The sequence below is a fragment of the Manis pentadactyla genome, chromosome 5 (assembly GCF_030020395.1).
Source record: "Manis pentadactyla isolate mManPen7 chromosome 5, mManPen7.hap1, whole genome shotgun sequence".
NCBI lineage: Eukaryota > Metazoa > Chordata > Mammalia > Pholidota > Manidae > Manis > Manis pentadactyla.
In genome coordinates this window covers 135,662,749-135,687,375 of record NC_080023.1, presented here as the reverse complement: position 1 = coordinate 135,687,375, position 24,627 = coordinate 135,662,749, and the positions used below count along the sequence as shown (strand labels likewise).

At 40.1% G+C, this 24,627-nt stretch overlaps 1 protein-coding gene across 7 annotated transcripts in view; it reads right to left on the bottom strand.

Moving 5' to 3' along the window:
* The window catches only part of KIF16B (kinesin family member 16B), a 315,843-nt gene that overhangs the window by 114,063 nt on the left and 177,153 nt on the right, over positions 1-24,627 (bottom strand). For 6 of the 7 annotated variants that reach the window (XM_057502709.1, XM_036892122.2, XM_057502708.1 and 3 more), the window contains exons 16-17: positions 10,016-10,098; positions 8,479-8,567 (exon numbers count right to left, since the gene is read on the bottom strand). In XM_057502709.1, the coding sequence (XP_057358692.1) occupies positions 8,479-8,567; positions 10,016-10,098 (172 nt within the window). The remainder of the gene's footprint in view (positions 1-8,478; positions 8,568-10,015; positions 10,099-24,627) is intronic. The other variant, XM_057502707.1, reaches the window with a different exon arrangement.

Here is a 24,627-nt window from a genome sequence, read left to right as displayed (position 1 = left end):
GTTTTTGATGGTTCCATATGAATTTTTGAACTATTTGTTCCAGTTCACTGAAGAATGTTGTTGGTAATTTGATAGGGATTGCATCAAATCTGTATGTTGCTTTGGGCAGGATGGCCATTTTGATGATATTAATTCTTCCTAGCCAAGAACATGGGATGAGTTTCCATTTGTTAGTGTCCTCTTAATTTCTCTTAAGAGTGTCTTGTATTTTTCAGGGTATAGGTCTTTCACTTCCTTGGTTAGGTTTATTCCTAGGTATTTTATTCTTTTTGATGCTATTGTGAATGGAATTGTTTTCCTGATTTCTCTATTAGTTCATTGTTAGTGTATAGGAAAGCCACAAATTTCTGTGTGTTAATTTTGTATCCTGCAACTTTGCTGAATTCCGATATTAGTTCTAGTATTTTTGGAGTGGAGTCTTTAGGGTTTTTATGTACAATATCATGTCATCTGCAAATAGTGACAGTTAGACTTCTTTACTAATCTGGATTCCTTGTATTTCTTTGTTTTGTCTAATTGCTGTGGCTAGGACCTCCAGCACTGTGTTGAATAACAGTGGGGAGAGTGGGCATCCCTGTCTTGTTCCAGATCTCAGAGGAAAATCTTTCAGCCTCTCGCTGTTCAGTATGATGTTAGCTGTGGGTTTATCATATATGGCCTTTATTATGTTGAGGTACTTGTCCTCTATGCCCATTTTGTTGAGAATTTTTATCATGAATGGATGTTGAATTTTGTCGAGTGCTTTTTCAGCATCTATGGAAATGATCATTTGGCTTTTGTCCTTCTTTTTGTTGATGTTAAATCAGATTTTTTTGGTGGTTTTTTGTTTTGTTTTTCGCTGTTGTGTCAATTCTTTATGTATTTTGTATATTCACCCCTTTTCAGATATATCCCTTTTCAAATATTTTCTCCCATTCAGGAAGTTGCCTTTTCATTTGTTGATGATTTTCATTGTTGTGCCACATATGGCCATTTAAAGAGAAAAAATATCTCTTGTATGTCCTTCCACAGTGATAGGAAACAAAATTCTAAACATGAAAAGGCCCCATGGACTTGCTTGGGGTAGTGGTGGAGACAGCGAGAGGGAGAGAGCTGGCAAGACACAGTCCCTATGGAGAGTCAATCTGAGGACAGAAAAGTTCCGAAGGGATAAAGTGGGCAGTGACTTCTATCACAAGACAGAAAAGTGGGCTGGTGCTCAGGAACCTGGGGCAAGAAGGGAAGGAGCTGTTGAAATTCAAGAAGAGTCCCAGTATCTTTAGACAGAAGGGTCCAAATGGTTTAATAAAGGGAAAAAAAGGAAGTATACAGGAGGGTAGTGAGGCAAGCTACCATTTGTTAAGCAAGTTCTTTGCACTATGCAATAATTAAGAAAGCCAAAAGCTAGTCTGTGTAGGAGGGAGAAACATTAAAACCCAAAGGTGAAAGCTCTGAAGTAAGTCAGTCTGAGCAGGGGATGTCCCATGAAGCCTTCTTTAATTCCTGTTTGTTGAAACTGGTCCTAGAGAGGTGATGAGGCAAATACGGGGTAAAGGACATCACACTCTACAGTCAGCACCTGGCCCTGACCACCTGGTGATCATGGGGCTCCATGAACACATGGGGGGCCTGGGAGGAGGCTCACCCCAGTGAGATGCAGAACATCGGGGGCAGCATCTGGGCTGCATTCCCTAATTTAAAGACACCCCAGAGATATCCCAGTTTGACAAGTACAAAGACAGAGCTCCTGGCATCCTGATTTCCGACAGGCTTTACAAATGTCTGCCCAGTGCACTAAATCCTGCTCCGAGGTGCCTAAGCCCCTGCCTGTCTCACCTGGGCCCCATCCCAAGGTCCCTCAGCCAGTGAACAGATAAGGAAAAGGTGGTAGAACTTATAAACATCTGTTTTATTCAACAAAGGGAATGACCTTCACCCTGTGCTTTTGACAGGCCACATAGACTCCAGCTTTTCCTCCGGGGCAAGGGCTAGAGGACAGAGTACTCAGACACGCAGTCCTCAATGGGAGACCGGGCAAGGCCGGGGGCCCAGGGTTTCAAGGTTGTACTCATTATCCTCCCTGACTCCTGATGACCTGCCCTTCCCTTTCTTGTATTTCATCTGGGAAGCATGCAACCCCCAACCAATTATTTAAGCCAGAAAATGCTGTCAACATCTTCACTTCTCACATCCAATCCATCATCCAGGCCTCCTGACCTCCTGCCCTGAACACCTCTGTAGCCCACCCCTTCTGCTTGGTTCCCTCAACTACTGCCTCAGTTCAAACCCTACCTGCAGTGTCCCTCTGAGAACTTCCTCAGTGATCTCAGTACTCAGATGCCAGAATAATCCCTCTCAGTGTGAAGAGGGTCATGATGCTTCTTGGCTAGAAACACTTCTTGGATTCTGACTATCACCTCGGTTTTGAGATACACAATCTGAACTCGGCAGGGCTTGAGAGAGGTTGTCAGAAACTCAATCCCTCTTGGATTTACTTTCATCATTTATTTACTATACTTATTGGGCTGAATTTTGAGATCTTCTTTCTATACTTCCAGGCACTGTTTTCCAGATTAAAAGTTCTTGAGAAAATGGAAGAGAAAAAAAAATGAGTGAGGAAAAACCACAATGAGATACGACCTCATACCCACTAGGCTACTATCAAAAAAACCTCAAAAACAGAAAACAACAAATGTTGGCAATATGTGGAGAAACTGGAACCCTGTGCACTGTTGGTGAGAATGTAAAATGGTGCAGCTGCTGTGGAAAACAGTATAGAAGCTTCTCAAAAAATTAAAGAGAGAATTATCATAGGATCCAACAATTCCACTTATGTATATATACCCAAACAGTTGAAAGCATGGACTCAAACAGATATTTGTATATCCATATTCATAGCATCATTATTCACATAGTCAAAATGTTGAAGCAACCCAAGTGCCCACTGACAGATGAATGGAAAAACAAGATGTGGTATATTCATACAATGGAATATTATTCATCCTTAGAAAGGAAGGAGGAAGTTCCGGCACATGCTACAACGTGGATGAACTTTGCATACACTATGCTACATGAAATGAGCCAGGTACTGTATGGTTCCACCTATACAAGGTATCTAAAGTAGTGAAATTCCTAATACAGAAACTAAAATGGTGACTGCCAGGGATAAGGGAAAGGAGGGAGTGTGGAGTTACTGATCAGTGGGGACAGAGTTTCAGTTTTATAAGATGAAAAGAGTTCTGGATTGGTCGAACAAGAGTGTGAATGCACTTAACACCACTGAACTAAAACTTAAAAATGCTTAAGATGATACATTTTTAAGTGTATTTTGCCACAACTTTTAAGAAGAGTGAAGAAATGAGCTACCAAATGCCTGAATATATAGAAAATAATTCTCTTTTACATTTGAGGCCATACCTTAAATCATAATCATAAATTCTTGACATGCTAAGCAGGATTTATAAAAATGTTAAACAGACACAGGTACCTTAAATGTGGCTGCAGAAGTTGACATGTAATTTCTCTCCTACTTCTAACTCATCATGCCCAAACCCAAAAGTGCATCGCCCCAAAGGAGAGCTCTGCCTGCTTCTCAGAAGCAAACTGCAAACACCCGCACCCAAGGTTCAGAGGGCCCCCAGCCAGGCCCTAGCCTGCAGGCTCCTCTCATCCTGTCCTTAGCCTCAGCAAGGCTTGCCTTCCAGCAGGCACCTGCTCGGCTCAGACAATTTTTTTCTCCCAGAATATCTTCTCTCCAGTTTGCCTTTCCTACCTGCAAACAACTCAGGGCTCAGCACAGAATCCAGCTCATTGGTGAATCCTGGAGAGAATTCTCAAGCAGAACTTAGGGGAGTGATATGAGGCTCCTAAGTGTGGGTGTCCAGGACCAAATCTTTGGTTAATGTTCTCCAAGCTGAGGCAATATTATCAACATCTAACATCTTCATGTACTCAACCACAGAGAAGAAAGCACTAGGCCAGGGTTTCAAAGTGTTTTTTACTTAAGGGTCCTTATACCCTGTTCTACCAGCCATACTACCTTCTCCCAAGATGGCTCTAGCTATTTAGCACAGGCTGTGTGTGGCACTGAGAGTGAGCTTACCAGGGTGGAAACTGAGCAGATGTTATGATGGGGAAAAATGCCTGGTTTATATAAGATTTGATGACAAGTGGGCTCCTGAGAATTAGATAATGACACAGAGTCCATGACACTGGCTAAAGGCAATCTCAATGTCAAGAAAGACTCTTTCTGGAAGTCTCTGATTTTCTAAGTTACTCAAGATAATACATGGCAGGGTTACCCAGAGAGAAGCCCTTCCTAAGCACTTCAACCCCACCATTCCCTTCCCATTGAACATCCCAGAAGACAGGCTATTTAAACCACTGCTCTTTGCTCTGAATCACAGACTGTCTTGCCTTCAATCTAAATGGGTTCAGATGTACATGAGTGTTTCCCTGGGCAGAGAGAACAGCGCACCTGACACTTACAGATCTTCCACATACAGCAGACTCTCAGTAAGTCTGTGCTGATCTGTTGAAGCACCACAGTCCTACATTACCATCTTGAGAAACTAACTTGTGTTAAGTAAACACTTGTGTCCAAGCAGCTTACTTTCCATATTTAAATAATAACTATTTAGCTAGGATCTAAGTAGTAAACATATTTCTTTCAATGTTCTCCCAGTTTATCACATGGTGCTTAATTTAGGCTGAGGATGTTTATAACTGTAACATCAAAAAAGTTATAAACAGCACGTCTATAGCTTCAATTCTGCTTCATTTTGTTCAGTTGTCAGAGCAATTTAAAAAGGTGCCCTCTTCCCATAAATCAGAGGAGGAAAATTTCCTCCAATTATGTTTTAATTCATAGGCAATCATTCTCTATAGCAGGTAGCAAGTTGAGGGGGCTAGAAGTTGGGGAGCATGAAGTCAGGCAGATGAAGTATTACATAATTTTAATGTAAATTTTTACAAATGAGTATTGCAGGATTGGCAGAAAAACAATGTCTTGTAACTGAAGCCAAGCAAAGAGCATGTTTACTTGTAGTATCAAATCCATCTAGAACCATCTCCTCAGACAACCACGATGTGGTCTAGAACAGACTGTTTCTCACCTAAATGCTCTGACTGCCTTGGCCTAATTTTTCATTCATCACAAGACTGTTTTCCCACCTTTTGCTTGAGGGTCCTAAATATGACCTTGAGATTTTCAAGTAACTTGTGTCATCTGGGAATGACCCATGACACAAACACAGATTCCTCTGCATAATATGCTATTTCCTGCTATTTATAACCTCCATGACTAGAGAAATCAGTGAAAAACCTTTCTCGAAAAGGCCCATGTCTCTTAGTAAAATTTCATTCTTAATCTGTTTGCTAAACATTTGCTAAGAATGTTATATGAATGACACTTTAACATACAGAAATTAGTAAGACTCTGACCTCAAAAAACTTCCAATCTAATAGGAAAGACACTCACAGAAGCCAAATTCTTGTCCAGCTCTATCCTCCATCTCCCCCTGTCTCAGGAATGGGCACACCATCTGCCCAGCTGTTTAAATCTAAAACCGGGAATCACCCTTGATTCCACAATGCTCCATCTCTATGGCTACCACCCAGAACCAAGCCACTGTTATCTTTTACTTCGACCAAGGAAATCGTTTTCTCAATCGTGTCTTGCTTCTATGCTACTTTCTCCAAACTACATATATCCTAAGACACACCTTCAGGTTACTCTCCCTCTTAAAGCCCTGACTGCTTCCCACACTCTTAGAGCTGATCTCCTTCCAATGACCTGCCAAGGCCCCACATGAGCTGGCCCCAACTACCTGCCAACCTCACCTTCTACCACTCTTCTTATTTACTATATTCCTCTATTCTGGCCCTCTTTCTGCTTCTCATTTTGAAGCCATTATGCCTGCTGTGTCCTCTGCTTGGAATACTCTCTTCTCTCCCTTCCTGTTGCAGGAGTGTCACTGTCCCTTCACTAAAGTCTTAGAGCCCGTGTCTCTTCCTTAGGAAGCCTTCCCTGATTATTCCCTCAGATACTTTCCCAAGACATTTTATTTTCATTTCATTTCTATTTTCTGAATTCCTTTGTAAATTACCTGTGACTGCTTCTCTCCTCAAGTGACTATAACCTGACCATGTCAGTGGTGTTAGCAACTGTGGCCTCTGCCAGAACTGTGCCCACTTCACAGGAGGCGCTCACAAAGGACTTGTTGATAGATAGTGTCCAGAATCAGGATGACAGAAATGGAAATGTACAGTGAGGAAGGGACCCTTACTTTTGGTTGGGGAGGGGAAAACTGATAATAGCTTCCAGAGAAGAAATGGTATAGACCATGCTCTAGAGGACAAGTAGGTATATCTCAAAACTCACGCTAGGCTGTCCAACTAGCAAAAGAAAACCAAAGGCATGGCTAGTCCAGGTGAGTCTGAGCAATGCAAACAGTACCTGAAATGTCTGGTACCAGAACACATGGAGGTTGGGATAGGCTGGGAGAAGAACAGACAGGGGACAGCCTGAGTAACAAGGAAGGGGCTGGAATTTTATCGTTTAGACCATGAAAAGTCACTGAATAGTTCTGAGGATGAGAATTAGTACACTGTAACCTATATTTTACAGATACTGCAAAAAACTGTTCTAAATTAAAAACAGGCAAACAACAAAAATGGCATCACTTTAAGAGAACTACATATTCTGTGTTTGGAGAAAAAGGCAGCCATCAGATGCCATCCATAAGTGCAAGAGAAAGAGGGGCCCACAGCTGGTGACCCTTCATCTCAGATGGGCTGAATGCAGGTCCATTTTTGGTTTTCAAAGGCACTGAACAGCCCTGTAACACTTCCAAAGAGTTTCAAAGTAAAAGGCACCACATGGAGGATAATGAAGCTGCAGCCTGGATTCCAGGACTGGAACTGGGTCCTGCGCCAGGAGAGGACTCCAAGCAAGCACTCTTCCTATCCCAGGAGAGCATAATTAGTTAAACAACACTAAACAGATGGGATCGCACTGTTTAAACCGAAATTAATCCTAACGACCTGCATATTACATTAGATTTAAAGGGAGTTTGTGAATGATCACTCTGTCACAGTGAACAGCCGTTGCTAAACATGCCTTCTGAAGTACAGTAGTAACCCAGTCGCTCTGAGGGGTGTTATCTATTTGGCTTATTTTAAGACAGATTTATTTAATGAGCACAACTCTCCGCAACAGCCATGTGAGGAGATGGAAAGGCTGAATGCTACAGACAAAGGCTGACTCGGAGCAAACTTCCTGCTTGTACTTCCAGAAGTTCAGGAAGGAGGAAGAGGCCCAGGAGCCTGCAGCCACGGTGTCACACTGACTGGCTTTTTTTCTTTTATTGTTAGCTGAAGCAAGGTGTGTCAGATCCAGGCTTCAGCTTGCTTATAAAATAAGGAATCCAGAAACATGATCAAAGGGCCCTCACTAGTTTTAAACCCCCATCTGCTTTCTGCAAACCAGAGTCTGGACTGGAGCTGAAGGAGGGCTGCCATTGGGTGCAGCATGCGAGAGGATAGCTGAGCCAGGGGCCACAGGCACTGGAACCAGCCCAAGGTCTCACTTAGGTCCCCAAGTGGAGAAAGGCAGTAGTGACATGGTCAGAGCACAGCGTGGGAAGCGGATGGATCTGGACTCAACCTCAGCTCTAACTATGAAACTGTAGGCAAGCAAATCTGCATAAATTCTGTGTGATCCAGGAGAGACACAGTGAAAGAACTGAGAGATAATGGATGCAAGGTGGGAGAGACTGAGCAGGGCAAAGAGTAACCAAATGCTGCTGTTGTCAGTTTTATCTCACTTATTTTGCTATTGGATTTCCTCCACTGTTTTATATGATATGTGTCTTATACAAAATTATGGAGCCTCACAAAACTGGCCAAAACCCTTTCATACAGTTCCCTGTTTGGGGGCATTTTCATTTCACTAATGAAACCATGAAGGACCTGAGCAGTTAAGTTGACCCTCCCAGGTCACTCAGCCAGGAAGTCACTATCATTTGCATCCTCAGACATTGCCTACTGCTTGGAAGTAGTGAACATAATTGCTTGAGCTATTTGATGCCCTAAGAATCAAAGTTATCTCTGTTACTACAATAAATGTATAAAATGAGATGCAAGTTCCTAAGCCAAAGGGATCATGCACTGAGTTATCAAGTGCCAACTCTAAAGCATTAGACAGTTATGAAAATGATAACAAAGCTTGTAGCAACTCTTACTAATGCTTCTTACGCAGTTAAGCAAAAAAGAATCAGAATACATAATCTCATTTAAGTTGTGATTACAACTAAGTAAAATTACGTACATATATAGCTAGAAGGGCTAGAAGGGAACATGGAAAATGACTCTATGGTTGATTTGATAAGGTGATGCAATTGCAGAAGTTTTATTTTTATCTGTTCGTTTAGTGAAACTGACACAATAAACACCACAACCGTGATAATCACAGGTTAGGAGACACAGCTGTTCACTCACCCAGGGTTATATAACATGACTGCAGACAGGTTCTCACAGGACTTCGAGAGGTCGGTCATGGACAAGCTGAAGGAGGACAGAAGGCCACTCTAAGAGCAGACACAGGGCAGAGGGGTTACCTTAGCAGACAAGAAAAGGCCAGTGCTCTGGACTCACTGTCTGCACCTCGTGAGAGGCAGTGAGGTGCATACACTCCATGTCAGCACACAAACCACCCGGTTTGAGTGAGGACAGCAGGTCAAGAACACAGCAGGCTATGGATGCCTCTCAAACCCAGGCCCTCAAAACCAAAGATAGCACAGTAGGGCTGCAGCATGCTTGGATTGGGAAAGCTAACCCTGAATGACACAACCACTGCATTAGTCAAGGCCGGGGTCATGACAGCTTTGTCATCTCCACTCCCCAGCAGGAGCAGTGTCCCTACACTCACTAAGGGATAAAGATGAAGGAGGGAAGGGTGAAGGGGGATCACACAGTAACAGCTTGACCTTCTTTTCTTCCAAGGAAAGCTACGGACAAACATTCTCTTCCCTCTCTTCCTCTGCCAGTGTGTGTAGAAAAGGACCCTCCAGGGACACTCTGGGCTCGGACTGGCTTCACTGGCTGGAACGAGCAGCCCTAGAGAACAGCAGGCTTTGCAGCTTTCTCGGGATTTTCCATCTAAGGCACAGGCAACCTTGGGAAGCCCTTACAAAAGTAAGTTGAGAGGCTGGGCTGTGCTATTCAGCAATGAAGGGCAACCACTTCCAAGTCACAGGTCAGGGCTGGACCCCCGGCTCCCCATTTGCCAGTTCCAGAACAATTTAGTCTCAGTTTCTCATCCTGATCATCTATAATATGCACTAGTAGATGCCTTGCAGATAAAGGGGGATACACACAGAAGTTTGGCAAACTGCCTGACTCATTGAAATATTAGCTGCCATCTTTATTACCTTCCTCAATCTAAGACAGCTCATACCCTGTACAGATTTCTCTCCTTTTCATTCTCCCCTCTCTCTCTGCTCCTCATCCATGTCTCCCATACAGCACTTAAAAGTGCCCCCCGACCCCAGATGTCCCCATCCAGCCAAGTCTCTCTCCCCTGTACCAAACTCACACCCTGCCCCACCCCCATCCAATCTGCTTCACATCTTAACCAAAAATCCCATTTGTTGTGGAGAATAATAAAAAGTGAGCAAACTTTGGGATGAAAGTGATTCTAATACTGGGTTAACTGCTAAAATAGATGCTCTTAAGTGAAAGTCACTCTGCACTTAATATAAAATGATGCCCAACTCCTTTTTAGGGGTGGAGGGTTCAAGAGAAAGATCTAGAAAGAGACTTTTCTCCATCTGCTCTGAACTTTAATTGCTTGCTCTCCTTCTTCATCAGCCAGTCATGGACTGGGAAATAAACTCCCTAGATCAATCCAGGATACAGAATGACTTTTCTGGGTCTGGACTCCACAAAAATCAAAGTGTTGGAATCAGAGTGGAGATCCCCAGGCCCCAGTCACACCCAGATCAGAAGCAGCTCCTGGAGATGCCATGCCGCTCACCTTTCTCTTCTCCCTGAGCTTAGCAGCCTCCTTTGGATGGTTGAAACGGAACATATTCGTTCTTCCCAAGAGTATCACTGCACCTAAGAACATAAAAAAAGTGACGACTTTACAGTAAGCAACACAGTCAAGATGACATGCTAACATGGAATTTTAGAGTTGAAATGTAATTTCCAGTGTACCTGAAAACAGTAATAATAAGGGAAACCTTTAGTCTCAAAGGTCTGCTTATATAAACCAAATTTAAATCCACAAGTAATTTTTTGTTGTTGTTGTTTTATTTTATTTTTCATTAAAGTATCATTGATACACAATCTTTTGAAGGTTTCACATGAACAACATTGTGGTTTCAACATTCACCCATATTATCAAGTCTTCATCCCCTCATTGTAGTCACAGTCAATCAGCATAGTAAGATGCTATACAATCATTATTTGTCTTCTCCATGATGTACTGCCTTCCCTGTGACCTACCTATATTGTGTGTGCTAATTATAATGCCCCTTAATCCTCCTCCCTCCCTCCCCACTCACCTTCCCCAACCCCTTCCCTTTGGTAACCCCTGGTCCTTTCTTGGAGTCTGTGAGTCTGCTGCTGTTTTGTTCCTTCAGTTTTGCTTCGTTGTTATACTCTAAAAATAAGTGAAGTCAATTGGTATTTGTCTTTCTCTGCCTGGCTTATTTCACTGAGCATAATACCCTCTAGCTCCATCCATGTTGTTGCAAATGGTAAGATTTGTTTTCTTCTTATGACTGAATAATATTCCATTGTATATATGTACCACCTCTTTTTTATACATCCATCTACTGGTGGACACTTAGGTTACTTCCATATATTGGCTATTGTAAATAGTGCTACGATCAACATAGGACTGTATAAGTTGTTTTGAATCTGGGACCTTGTTTTTTTTTGAGTAAATTCCTAGGAGTGGAATTCCTGGGTCAAATGGTATTTCTATTTTTAGTTTTTTGAGGACCCTCCATATTGCTTTCCACAATGGTTGAACTAATTTACATTCCTACCAGCAGTATAGGAGGGTTCCCCTTTCTCTGCATCCTCACCAGCATTTGTTGTTCCATGTCTTTTCAATGTTGGCCACCCTAACTGGTGTGTGGTGATATCTCATTGTGGCTTTAATTTGCATTTTCCTGATAATTAGCAATGTGGAGCATCTTTTCATGTGCCTGTTGAACATCCAAATTTCTCCTTTGGAGAAATGTGTATTCAGATCCTCTGTCCATTATTTAATCGGGTTATTAGTTTTTTGGGTGTTGAGGCATGTAAGTTCTTTATATATTTTGGATGTTAACCCCTTGTTGGATACGTCGTTTACAAATATATTCTCCCATACTGTGGTATGCCTTTTTGTTCTACTGATGGTGTCCTTTGCTGTACAGAAGCTTTTTAGTTTGATGTAGTCTCACTTGTTCAATTTTTATTTTGTTTCCTGTACCTGAGGAGTTGTGTTCAGGAAAAAGTTGCTCATGTTTATATTCAATACATTTTGCCTATATTTTCTTCTATGAGTTTTATGGTTTTATTACTTACATTCAGGTCTTTGATCCATTTTGAGTTTACTTTTGTGTATGGAGTTAGACAGTAATCCAGTTTCATTCTCTTGCATGTAGCTGTCCAGTTTTGCCAACACCAGTTGTTGAAGAGGCTGTCATTTGCCCACTGTATATACATGGCTCCTTTATCATATATTAATTGACCATAAATGTGTGGGTTTATATCTGGGCTCTCTATTCTGTTTCATTTATCTATGGACCTGTTCTTGTGCCACTACCAAATTCTTTTCATTATTGTGGCTTTGTAGTAGAGCTGAATAATCCCCCCAGCTTTATTCTTCCTTCTCAGTATTGCTTAAGCTATTCAGGGTCTTTTGTGGTTCCATATGAATTTTGGAACTATTTGTTCTAGTTTGTTAAAGAATGCTGTTGGTATTTTGATAGGGATTGCACTGAATCTGTAGATTGCTTTAGGCAGGATGGCAATTTTGACAATATTAATTCTTCCTATCCATGAGCAGAGGATGTATTTCCATTTATTGATGTCTTCTTTAATTTCTCTCATACGTGTCTTGTAGTTTTCTGAATAATAGGTTTTTCACCTTGTTGGTTAGGTTTATTCCTAGGTATTTTATTCTTTTTGATGCAGTTGTGAATGGAATTATTTTCTTGATTTATCTTTCTGCTAATTTGTTGTTAGTATACTGGAATGAAATAGATATCTGTATATTAATTTTTTATCCTTCAACTTTCTGAATTCAGTTATTAGTTGTAATAGTTTTTTGGCAGAGTCTTTAGGGTTCTCTATGTATAATATCATGTTGTCTACAGTGACAGTTTAACTTCTGCCTTTTCAATCTGGGTACCTTTTATTTCTTTGTGTTGTCTGATTGCCATGCCTAGGACCTTCAGTACTATGTTGAATAAAAGCAGGGAGAATGGGCATCCTTGTCTTGTTTCTGATCTTAGAGGAAAAGCTTCCAGCTTTTCGCCTTTGAGTATGATGCTGGCAGTGAGTTTGTCATGAATGCCCTTTATTATGTTGAGGTATGTACCCTCTATACACATTTTGTTGTAAGTTTTTATCTTGAATGGATGTTGAATTTTGTCAAATGCTCTTTCAGCATCTATTGAGATGACCATGTGATTTCTATCCTTTTTGTTGATGTGGTGTATGATATTGATTGATTTTTTAATACTGTACCATCCTTGCATCTCAGGAATACATCTCACTTGGTCATGATGGATGATCTTTTTGATGTATTTTTGAATTTCATTTGCTAGTATTTTGTTGAGTATTTTTGCATCTATGGTCATCAGGGATATTGGTCTGGAATTTTCTTTTTTAGTGGTGTCTGTATGGTTTTGGTATTAGAGTGAAGCTGGCCTCATAGGTTAAGTTTGGAAGTACTCCCTCCTCTTGTACTTTTTGGAATACTTCAAGGAGGATGGGTATTAGGTCTTCTTTAAATGTTTGATAAAACTCAGTGATGAAGCCATCTGGCCCAGGCATTTTGTTCTTAGTTAGCTTTTTGATTACCAATTTGATTTCATTGCTGGTACTTTACCTATTCAGATTTTCTGTTTCTTCCTAGACCAGTCTTGAAAGGTTGTATTTTTCTAGAAAGTTGTCCATTTCTTCTAGGTTATCCAATTTGTTAGGATACAATTTTTCATAGTATTCTCTCATAGTTCTTTGTATTTCTGTAGTGTCCACAGTGATTTTTCCTTTTTCATTTCTGAGTCTGTTTATGTATGTACACTCTCCTTTTTTCTTTATAAGTCTGGCTATGTTGTTAATTTTCTCAAAGAACCAGCTACTGGTTCCATTGATTCTTTCTATTCTTTTATTCTTCTCTATTTTATTTATTTCTGCTCTGAACTTTATTATGACCCTCCTTCTACCTACTTCAGGTCTCATTTGTTCTTTCTCTAGTTTCATTAATTGTGCATTTAGACTGTTCATTTGGGATTGTTCTTCTTTGTTGAGGTAAGCCTGTACTGCAATATACTTTCTTCTTAGAAATGCAATCATTGCATCCCACAGGTTTTGGGATGTTGAGTTATTGTTTTTATTTTTCTCAATGTATTGCTTGATCTCTGTTTTTATTTGGTCATTGATCCATTGATTATTTGGGAGCATGTTTGTGGGCTTTTTGTTTTCTTTGCATAATTTATTTCTAGTTTCATACCTTTGTGGTCTGAGAAGCTGGTTGGTACAATTTCAATCTTTTTGAATTTATTGAGTCTCTTTTTATGGCCTAGTATATGATCTATTCTGGAAAACATTCCATGTACACTTGAGAAGAATGTATATCCTGCTGCTTTTGGGTGGAGTGTTTTATAGATGTCTGTTAGGTCCATCTGTTTTAATGTACTGTTCAGTGCCTCTGTCTCCTTGCTTACTTACTGTCTCATTCATCTTTCTTTTGGTGTGAATGGTGTATTAAAGTCTCCTAAAATCAATGTGCTACATCCTATTTCCTCCTTTAATTCTATTAGTATCTGTTTCACATATTTAGGTGCTCCTATATTGGGTACATAAATGTTTATAATGGTTATATCCTCTTGTTGGACTGACCGCTTTATCATTATGTAATGTCCTTTGTCTCTCATTATTTTCGTTTTGAAACCTATTTTGTCTGATATAAGTACTGCTACTTGCTGCTTTTTTCTCCCTATTATTTGAATGAAATATCTTTGTCCAGCTCTTCACTTTTAGTCTTCATATGTCTTTGGGTTTTAAGTGAGTCTCTTGTAGGCAGCATATAGATGGGTCTTGTTTATTTTATCCATTCTGTAACTCTGTTTCTTTTGATTGCTGCATTCAGTCCATTTCCATTTAGGTGATTATCAATAGATATGTACTTACTGTCATCTTAGGCTTTAGATTTGTGGTTATCAAAGGTTCAAGGATAGTTTCCTTACTATCTAACAGTCTATCTTAAATTGCTTATTACTCTATTTCAAACACAATCTAAAGGGTTTTTTTTTTCCCTCCACTACTTCTTCTTCCTCTTCCACTCTTTATATATTGTCATATTCTATACTCTTTGTTTAGCCCTTGACTAACTTTGTGAATAGCTGATTTAACTTTGTATTTGCTTAGTAATCAATTGGTCTACTACCTTTACTGTGGGTTTATCTTCTCGGGTGACAGCTATTTAGCCTTAGGAGCATTTCCATCTACAGCATTCCCTTTAAGAGATTTTGCAGAAATTATCTGGTGGTGGTGAATTCCCTCAACTTTCGCTTATCTGGAAATTGTTTAATCCCTGATTCAAATTTAAGTGATAATCTTTCCGGGTAGAGTATTCTTGGTTGGAGGCCCTTCTGTTTCTTTACATTAAATATATCATGCCACTCCTTTCTGGCCTGTAAGGTTTCTGCTGAGAAGTCTGATGATAGCCTGATAGAGTTTCCTTTAGAAGTAATCTTTTTTCTCCCTCTGGCTGCTTTCTGTGCTCTCTCATTGCCCTTGATCTTTGCCATTTTAATTATTATATATCTTGGTGTTGTCTTCCTAGGGCTCCTTTTGTTGGGTGATCTTTGTGCTTCTATGACCTAAGTGTCTATTTCCTTCCCCAGATTGGGGAAGTTTTCAACAATTACCTCATCAAAGACACTTTCTATCCCTTTCTCTCTCTCTCTCTCTCTCCTTCCTCTGGTACCTCTATAGTGAGAATGTGGCTCTGTTTGGATTTGCCACACAGCTCTTTTTATTCTTTCATTCTTAGAGGTCCTTTTTCCTCTCTGTGCCTGTTTCTCTGTATTCCTGTTCTTTAATTTCTATTTCATTTACCATCTCCTCTACCTCATCAAATCTACTTTTAAATTCCTCCATTCTATGTTTCATTTCATATTCTTTAGCTCTGAGTGGCTTTTTTGAGGATTTCTGTCTCTTTGTTGAAGGTTTCTTTGAGATCTTAAATATTTTTCTTTAAACCTGTGAGCATATTTATGACTTTTATTTTGAAATCTTTATTGGGAAGATTGGTGATTACAATTTCACTAAGCCTGCTTTCTGATATTTTTTCCTGAGTTTTTGTTTGAACCAAATTCCTCTGTCACTTCATTTTTTAAAAATATTTCTTATGGGATTTGTGTAGGAGGTGCCCTGTAGTGTCCAGAAGCTCAATTTCCTGGGCAGGAGCCCCAGCTGTTGGTGTGCAGTGGTGTGGCACCTTTCTGCCTTGCTGTGGTTTTCTGATTTTAGGTGGGTTGTGTGGGCCATCAGCTGATCACAGGAGTTGGGAGAATATTCTCTGGAGCTGCAGTGGGTGAAGCCACTGTCTCTCCAGCCTGCCGTGATAGTGGGGACTGCTAGCGAACAGGACTGGCACCTGCCAGAAGGAAAGAGCTCCTGGGACTGAGGGGTTGGAGCTGATATGGGCAGAACTGCCCTCCATCCAACCTGCTGTGATGGCAGAGGCCACTGGTGAACAGGACTGATGCCTGCTCAGGGGATAGAGCTCCTGGGGCCAGCTCTTGCACACAGCTCCCCAGCTGGCCCAAAATAGGGCTGAGCGGGCAGGGGGTTCTCCTCCAGCGTACCTGGGAGTAAAATCTGATTTCACTGTTGACGGGCATGCCATGCACCACTGCAAGGAATCTCTGGGCTGTGTTGCCAGTGAGGGGGTTGGAGTGTCTGAAGCTCCTGAGGGCTCCCAACCTGTTGGGCTGAGGGCAGACTGAGGAGGTATTGTCCACCTGACCTTTCTCCAAACAGAGAGCACTGTGCAATCCTTGCCCCTCTGGCTGTTGGGAAGCCTTTCAAACTGCCCACTCTGCTTTCTTTCTCAGGGGGGCTGGTAGAGCATATGACTTCTCCACAGGCTGCTGGGATCTTGGCCTCCCCGAGTGTTCCACCCATCTCTGTTGTCCAGCCCCACCAATCACCAGGGCACTGTGCAATGTGGGCTCGTGTAGAATAGATCTCAAGGACGAGGTGTTCAGGGTCCTGGGCTTCTACTCACTCCCCACTCCATTCCTTTTCCTCCTGCCTGTGGCCTGGGGTGGAGGGAGGGCTTGGGTCCCACTGGATCATGGCTTTGTTACTTTACCCTTTTCTGTAGGATCTTCTCTTCTTCCCCAGATGTAGATGGTTAGTTCTGCAGTCTTCAGGTTGATTTCAGGCCTAGTTGTATGTGCTGTATTTTCATGTTTTATGTGATTCTGGGAGGAGGTTTTTGCCTTTCCTTCTTACATAGGCATCTTATTTTCCATCTCCTATTTTTATTTTTATAGCCAAGTGTCAAAATACTCATGTTACCAAGGGAGAAGTGATAGGTTCAAGCATTACAATGTATTATGAGATTTAAAACTTAATGTACAGTTAATTATACTTCTAATTGTTTAAAAGAAAGAAAATAAACCAGTTCTTCAAAGAGACATTGTAATACATTGGAAAGCATATGATCACAAATATAGGAAATCTTTATTAATGCTGATAAAAGTAGAAATCTCAATGGAAAGTGCTTCCCCCCCCCCAAAAAAGGTAACATTGGTAGAGTACGGGTAATTATTACTAAAATCTCCCTCAGAATTTGACAGGAAAGTAACTATGTACATATAGTGTCTATATCCATGTAAAAGTACTGCTTCTTGTTAAAACCCTGTTAAAATTTAGATGACCACATTAGACACACAGTATTCCTTCTGACTGACTAGGTTCCTATGATTCAGAAAATGACTACCCAAGGGGCAAAAGAATTCAACATAAATGCCCAAGGGTAACAAAATCATTGGAGGGAGAGGGCACCAATTTTCAACTTGATTAAGCAAGAAAGAAAATAAACAGTTTCTAAGGTCAGAGCTATCGAAAGATGGCATGGCTGCCCTGGAAGGCAGTGAGCTCCTTGTTACTAGAGGCATCTATAGGGAGTGATATTGCAGAAGAGATTCACAATCTAATCTGGCCCATCCACATGAGAGTCTACCATGCTTCAAAACAGACTCCTAAATTCAATCTTTTGCCCTGAAAAAGAATGTAACTCATTTGTGAAGGTAAGACTCACCAACTAGAAGTCAACCACAAAATACCACATACATCATGAGGTGTCAATCATCTATGTGATGACTGAAGGCTGGAGGTGGGGATAGACTTCTGTACCAAAGACCTAAACTGGGTTTCACAGGAGAGGCACAAGACAAGAGAGGTATTCCAATTTGGGGTAACCATGGGAGGGGCTAAATCTTAGACAGGAGAACAGGCCTGCTATGTTTGGAGAGAGGAAGGAGTCAATTCCACAAAAATGCAGGACATCTGTATAGCAAAAAGTGAAACAGACTAGAGAGATGAAGTAGGTACAGAGCATGAGCACCTGAGCCCAGGATAAAGAATTTTCACCACAGGCACAAACTTGGAGCCAGAGAAAAAATCAGTTTATAGATGTGTTTTGTGTGCCTGTGCAATGTTTAGAAAACAAAATTATTAATTGCCAACAGTAAAAAATATGCAGTTTTCACAGAGAAGTTTGAGTTTCTTTCTGGCTTCCCTGCAAACATTGGAAGCTTATGGTATCACTAGATCTGTGTTGCCATTTGGCAAAAACCCCTGGGCTGTTAAGGGCTGCCTCTTGGACAGGGCATGTGACTCTGGCCGACCAGTCACCAACCTCTCACTAAGGCACATCTCGTCTTAGACTCTGCAGGCAATACTGTTACCTCAGATGACTGTTCTGGAGCTTAAGACCAGGTATCTGGTGTGCTTATTCGACATATTGTTTCAGATTCTCAAAAGAGTTTGAAATTCAACATGGCTAAAACCTAATTGGTTTAGATCATAACCACAGGGAGCAAATGAAGGACTGGTCCTAGTGAAAGTCATGATTTAGTGGAAAAGAAGTCAATGTGAAAAGGTGAACACAGTTTTAGGAGACTCAGAAAGGCAGCCATGAAAATCATCCACTCTACAGTCTACTATACTCCTGATAGAGAATTTCATTCATATAATTTCCAATTATAGAAAGGCATAACTGCCATAATTAAGAAAGCTGTTTCCCATGCCATTTATGACCAGGACTCAGAAATGTGTGCCATACAGAAAGTCAAAAGTTAAGCAACTATGTCTAGGATATATGTATATTTAATGCTCTTAAAGTGACATTAGAGATTAATAAGGCAATTGCATTTGAGGTGTTAATTATACCTAATCCAATTCTTTTTTTTTCATGTTAATCAAATGTCCAACTATGCAGGTTGAAAATTGCTAAAATATGTTAATGGAAAAACAGAATAGTATTTCAGACACATATTTCATAGCATATTAAATCATTGAAAATAACTTTGCCACCCATGCATCTGAATGAAATATACATAAAAATCCCTTTAAGGAGTTATAAAAGGAAACAAAACTACCCATGACCATTCCTGGTTTCCATCTAAATAATGTACATAAACTGCCTGGCACATAAAAGGGGCTCTGTTAAGACTGGTTTCTTCTATGGTATTTTTTTCTTCTGTGGTATTTGTTTAATCAACAAACCTACTGGCTTAAAATTTTGGTTCATTTTTAAATGATGCTGTTCATTCATTCATTCAACCAATACATAATGAAAATTAACTGCATGCTAGTCACTGTGATATGCACTGGGGCACAGAGCTGAACAAGTCAGGCTTATGCCTTGCCCTTAAGTAGCTTATAAACAAGTAGGAGAGAGAGGTAAATAATCAAATAATTCCATAAATATATGCAAAGATACAAATGAAGGACAGATACCCTGCCCAGTGCTCAATAAGCACATAAGAAGGGGGTTGATTGTAGGGAAGGATGCCTTGAGGGAGGTGGGGCTCAAGACAAACTGAGGATGAAGAGGGGAGGGTGGCATATGTAAAGGTCCTGAGGCAGGAAAAGGCGATGACAATGGTGATGCTGATGAGACGTGACTAGAAGACAGGTGGATGCCTATAGCAGAGGAAAACAAGGGAGAGTACTGCCCAATAAAAGGCTTGAGAGAGCGGGAGGGCATGGGCCATTCACAAATAATCTTTCAGCACATAGTCAAGTGTGTTGTATTTCATAGAAATGCAATAGGAAGAAAGTGAAGTGCTGTAAACAGCAATGTTACATTATCAGACGTGAGTTTCAGAAAGTTTATTCTTTTGACTGAAGAATGAACCAGAGAGGGCAAGAATGGATATAGACAAACAGGGTAGGAGGCTGCTGCTATGGTACAGGTCAAAGACGGTGGTGGGTCAGGATGGGAGACAGGGGGTTAGAGGAGGGAAATAATTCAGAAAGATATTTAGGAGATCAGACCAACAGGACTGATATGGATACAGGGACAAGGAAGGTGAGGAAGATGGCTCCACGGTTTTGGCCTGCAATAACTGACTGAATGGGAGCTGTTTCCACAGACTGAGAACATGGAAAAAGGACCAAGCCTGCGTTGGGGAAGAAATCATGATTTTGGTTTCAGATAATGAATTTGAGATGCCTTTGGCAGGCAGAAATATGGATCTAAATCTACAGAAGAAAAACACAGGATGTCTAGCAATCTATCTACCAACCTACCTACCTACTTAATCTCAAATATATATACAGACACATACACACATATATATGTATACATATCTACCTATCTGTATAGATATGTACATATTTACCTAATATCTGTGTGTGTGTATATGTGTATATATACAAGTGTGTGCATGCAACTGTGTGTGTATCTCTCTCTATGTAACCGAGAGTCATCTTTAACAAATGAAGCCACAGATCCGGGAAAGTCACCTGAGGGGAGAATGGAGAGGTGGAAGATAAGAGGGCCTAAGGCTCGGGTACCCTGAGGAACACTGGCTTTCAGTGACCACATAGGGGAGGAACCCACAATGGGAATGGGGAAGGGACGAGAGGAAGGAAACCCTCTGAGGCCAAGGGAAGGAGTGGAAACAGATGCAGAATGCTTCAGAGACATCAGTCAAGTTGAAAAGACAGTAAAACACACTGGATGTGGTGGCATGGAGGTGACATGGGGCCTCAGTGAGAGCTGTTTTGCTTGTGATCAGAAGCCAAACCAGAGGGGCCGAGGTGCCCGAGGGGAGGAAATGCGGTACCCCTGAGCACAGACTTCATTCAGTAAGTCTGCACATGAATAAAAAGAAAGCCTGTAGTAGCTGGAGGGTGGTGATGGATTCCATGGGACATTTTGTTTAGTTGTGGTTAAAAGGAGACTTGTGAATATATTTAAATAGCAATAACTGAAGCTGAAGGGGAAAAGGGAATGAATGAATAAGAATGGCCAAATGTGTAAAGTTTCTGGATGAGACCTAGAGCATGTGTCCTGCCCCAAACTCAGTGTGGCCAGGAGCAAGTCACTGCTTTACCGCCCCAGAATTCAGTGTCCTCATCTAGTCCTCAAACTGGGTATTTTAAAAGCTTCTTCCAGATCTTATATTCTCTTTAACTATGAACTACTCTTTGATCAGAGGTTAATGTTATTAATCACAGCAGATGGACTTTTTGCAATGTACTTAATTTGTCATTTTTTTTGAGTATATTTAAACCTCCGTGAAATACATGATAGCTTCTTTGAAATTACTTCAGAGTCTGCTAAATATCTGCACAGCGACAAATTCCAGAAGCTCTTAAAAGGGGACTGGGCGGGGAGTGGGGTGACATTGTAAAAGGGTAGACAAAGACACTTGTTAACCAAAAAAACAGCTTCACTTCAATCTCTGTGAATGTCAATGAAACCACTGAATGATTTTTTTACAGATTTTCTATTTTAGTATTTCAGGTACACTGAAAAAAAATTAAATGTAAATATTTCTAGTGATTTCTAAGGAGTGGAGCAATAATAACCCTTCTGAAATTTTGTGTGAGATGTTCTAATTCTGCTACTGCACAAATAAATTACTTTTTTCTATTAAATGTAGTCATATGACTATTTATGAGGTGATGAAATGAATCATTTCATGCTGGATTACAATTAATACAAATTTATAAGGCACCTATATTCCCAAAAGTGCATAATCCAAAGTAATATGAGCTTAGGAGGCAAAAAACTGGTGACTGCTTTAGGGCAAGATTCTGAATTTAACTACTTTAGATAGCCCCACTGCAATCCCCCATCCATACAGACAGGATATGAAACACTGCTTAAGTGTGCTCAGTAAAAAAGAAACTCTCATTTTAGACACAACAGTCAGAAAAGCAAAGTTATGCCCAGGAACATAAAATTTTTTGGAATGGTACTGAAAGGTCAGGGTGAGACAGGATGGGTGAAGTTCTTATTTCATTTCCCGATTCAAGCAAAAAGAAACTGGCTTTTAGGTGATAATTTTCCATCTGATTTAAAATATCTTAAGAAAATTTAATATTAAACTAAGTTACAATGACAGCACCATGTGGGGGACCTGATTAAAAGACCATCAGTTTCCATTAACATACACCAGTACTTAAGAACAGATTAAGTAATATGTTCTAGGGCCTTGGACTCTTGTAACATTGACTTTATTATTTAAGACACCTGAATTATAATAATTTTTCTCTATCTCAAAAACAGCTCTGGGCAGTGAATGGGGAAGATTAAGATCTGACATGGTGCTAGTGGTGGATGAGAAAATTTCATATGAATACTAATAAATTCCAACAGGACATAGGGCTTGGGGTTAATGGCTGGCTTGGAAAAGTCATAGCACTCAGTTGGCATTAAGGGCCCTCCTTTGTACTTTTTTTTATTGAAGGATACTTGATTTATATTATTATATTGGTTTCAAGTATACAACACAGTGATTCAACAGTTACATAAATCATTAAATCCTCACCCCAACTAGTGTAGTTACTATCTCTCAACAAAGAAACATGCTTCAGAAATACTGATTATATTCTCTATGCTGTATTTTCATCCCTATGACTAATCTGTATTATGATTGAGATTTTGTGGCTCTTTATCCCCTATTTCATCCACCACCCTAGCCCCTACCCCATGGTAACCAACAGGCACTTCTCACTGTCTATGAATCTATACTGCTATTTTGTTCATTTTGTTTTGTTTTGTTTTGAGATTCCACATGTAAGTGAAATCAGATGATATTTGTCTTTCTCTGCCTGGTTTATTTCACTTAGAATAAAACCCTCTAGGTCCATCCATGTTGTTGAAAATGCAGGATTTCTTTCTTTTTTTGCCTGAACAATATTCCATTGTGTGTACATAACACCTCTTCTTCATCCACTCATCTACTGATGGATACTCTGGTTGCTTCCCTATCTTGGCTGCTGCAAATAATGCAGCAACAAACATAGGGGTGCATATATTTTTTTGAATCAGAGATTGTTTTCTTCAGGTAAATTCCCAGAAGTGGAATTACTGGGTCATATGGCATTTCTCCTTTCAGTTTTTTGAGGAACCTCCATACTGTTTTCCATAGTAGCTGCACCAATTTACATTCCCAACAGTGTAGGAGGGTTCCCATTTCTCTGCATCCTTGCCAACATTTCTAATTTCTTGTTTTTTGGACAATGGCCATCCTAACTAGTGTTAGGTGATATCTCATTGTGGTTTTGACTTGCATTTCCCTCATGATTAGCAATGTGGAGCATCTTTTCATGTTCCTGTTGGTTGTCTATTATTTCTTCTTTAGAAAAATCTGTTCAGGTCCTCTGTCCATTTTTTAATTGGATTATTTGTTTTTTTGGTGTTGAGTCATATGAGTTCCTTATATATTTTAGTTCTTTATATACTTTAAATATTTCTATATTTACAGTTCTATATATATTTAGATATAGATTATTTATATATTTTATATATTTATATAACCCCTTATAGGACATATTAAATTTACAAGTATAGTCTCCCATACTGCAGGCTGCCTTTTTGTTTTGTTGACAGTGTCTTTTGCTGTACAGAGAAGCTTTTTAGTTTGACATAGTCCTCTTTTTCATTTTTGCTTTTGTTTCCCTACCCCGGGGAGATATGTCAAGAAAAAAATGACTCATGCTTATGTTTAAGAGATTTTTGCTTATGTTTTCTTCTAAGAGTTTTATGGTTTCATGTCTTATATTTAGGTCTTTAATACATTTTGAGTTTAGTTTTGTACATGGAGTTAAAGAGTGATCCAGTTTCATTCTCTTGCATATAGCTGTCCAGTTTCCAAACACCATTTATTGAAGAGACTGTCTTTTCCTCACTGTATATTTATGGCTCCATTATCATATATTAAATGACTGTATATGCATGGATTTATTTCTGGGCTCTCTGTTGTGTTCCATTGATCTATGAGTCTGTTCTTGTGCCAGTAAAATACCCCACCTTTTCAATGTTATAATTCAAATAGAGATTTACAATTTCCTGCTTTAGATAAATCACTTAAACCTTTGTTTACTCTCAGTAAAGTAAAAATTGCAAACTCAGATTCTGAAACTCTGAAGAAAGAAAATTGATTTTCAATCTTTGTTATTAAGGTTTCCAGCCAAATAATCCATCAAGAATTATTTTCACAGCCATGTGAACAGACTGAATGAAGCACTTTGTAAGACTTCAAGATGCTCTACTCCCATTCCCAAATAAATTTTTAGATATTGTGGGCAGGCGCAGGGTGAGTGGGAGCTGATTTTTTTAATCTTAAACTCTCATGGGGATACAAAAATAGCATATACAACAGGCCTCATCCTTCTGAAGGCAAAGTACAAAGTATTTAACATAATTATTAGGGTGATTCTGTACAGCAGGCAAAAAATGACAATTCAGGTTCTGAATGGAAGGCATTACACTAACTGGCTGAGTTATTAGTAATTTTTTTCTCTACTTCATATTCTTTGTCACCAACAATACTAGTTATTCTCTATTAATAACGATCTCAACTATTCAGTTCTAGCCTCACACACATACCAAGCTGTCATTATACTGTTATTCCTTCCAAACAGTCTTTCAAAACACCTTCTTTCTCCCTAAGCAACAACAATCCTTACCCCATCAGCCCCTTTTTGTTACTGCTAAGCCCTGAGCCTCCCTTCAGGCTACATGAGCACTGCACTGTCCTTCACTTCCGTGACCATAGTACTCATTCACTGGATGGTGAGTACCATCCACAGAAAATTCATGCCACCAGTCCGGGATTCAAGAGCTCCACAAACCTGCTGTGATCCAGAAGTCTTGACCTC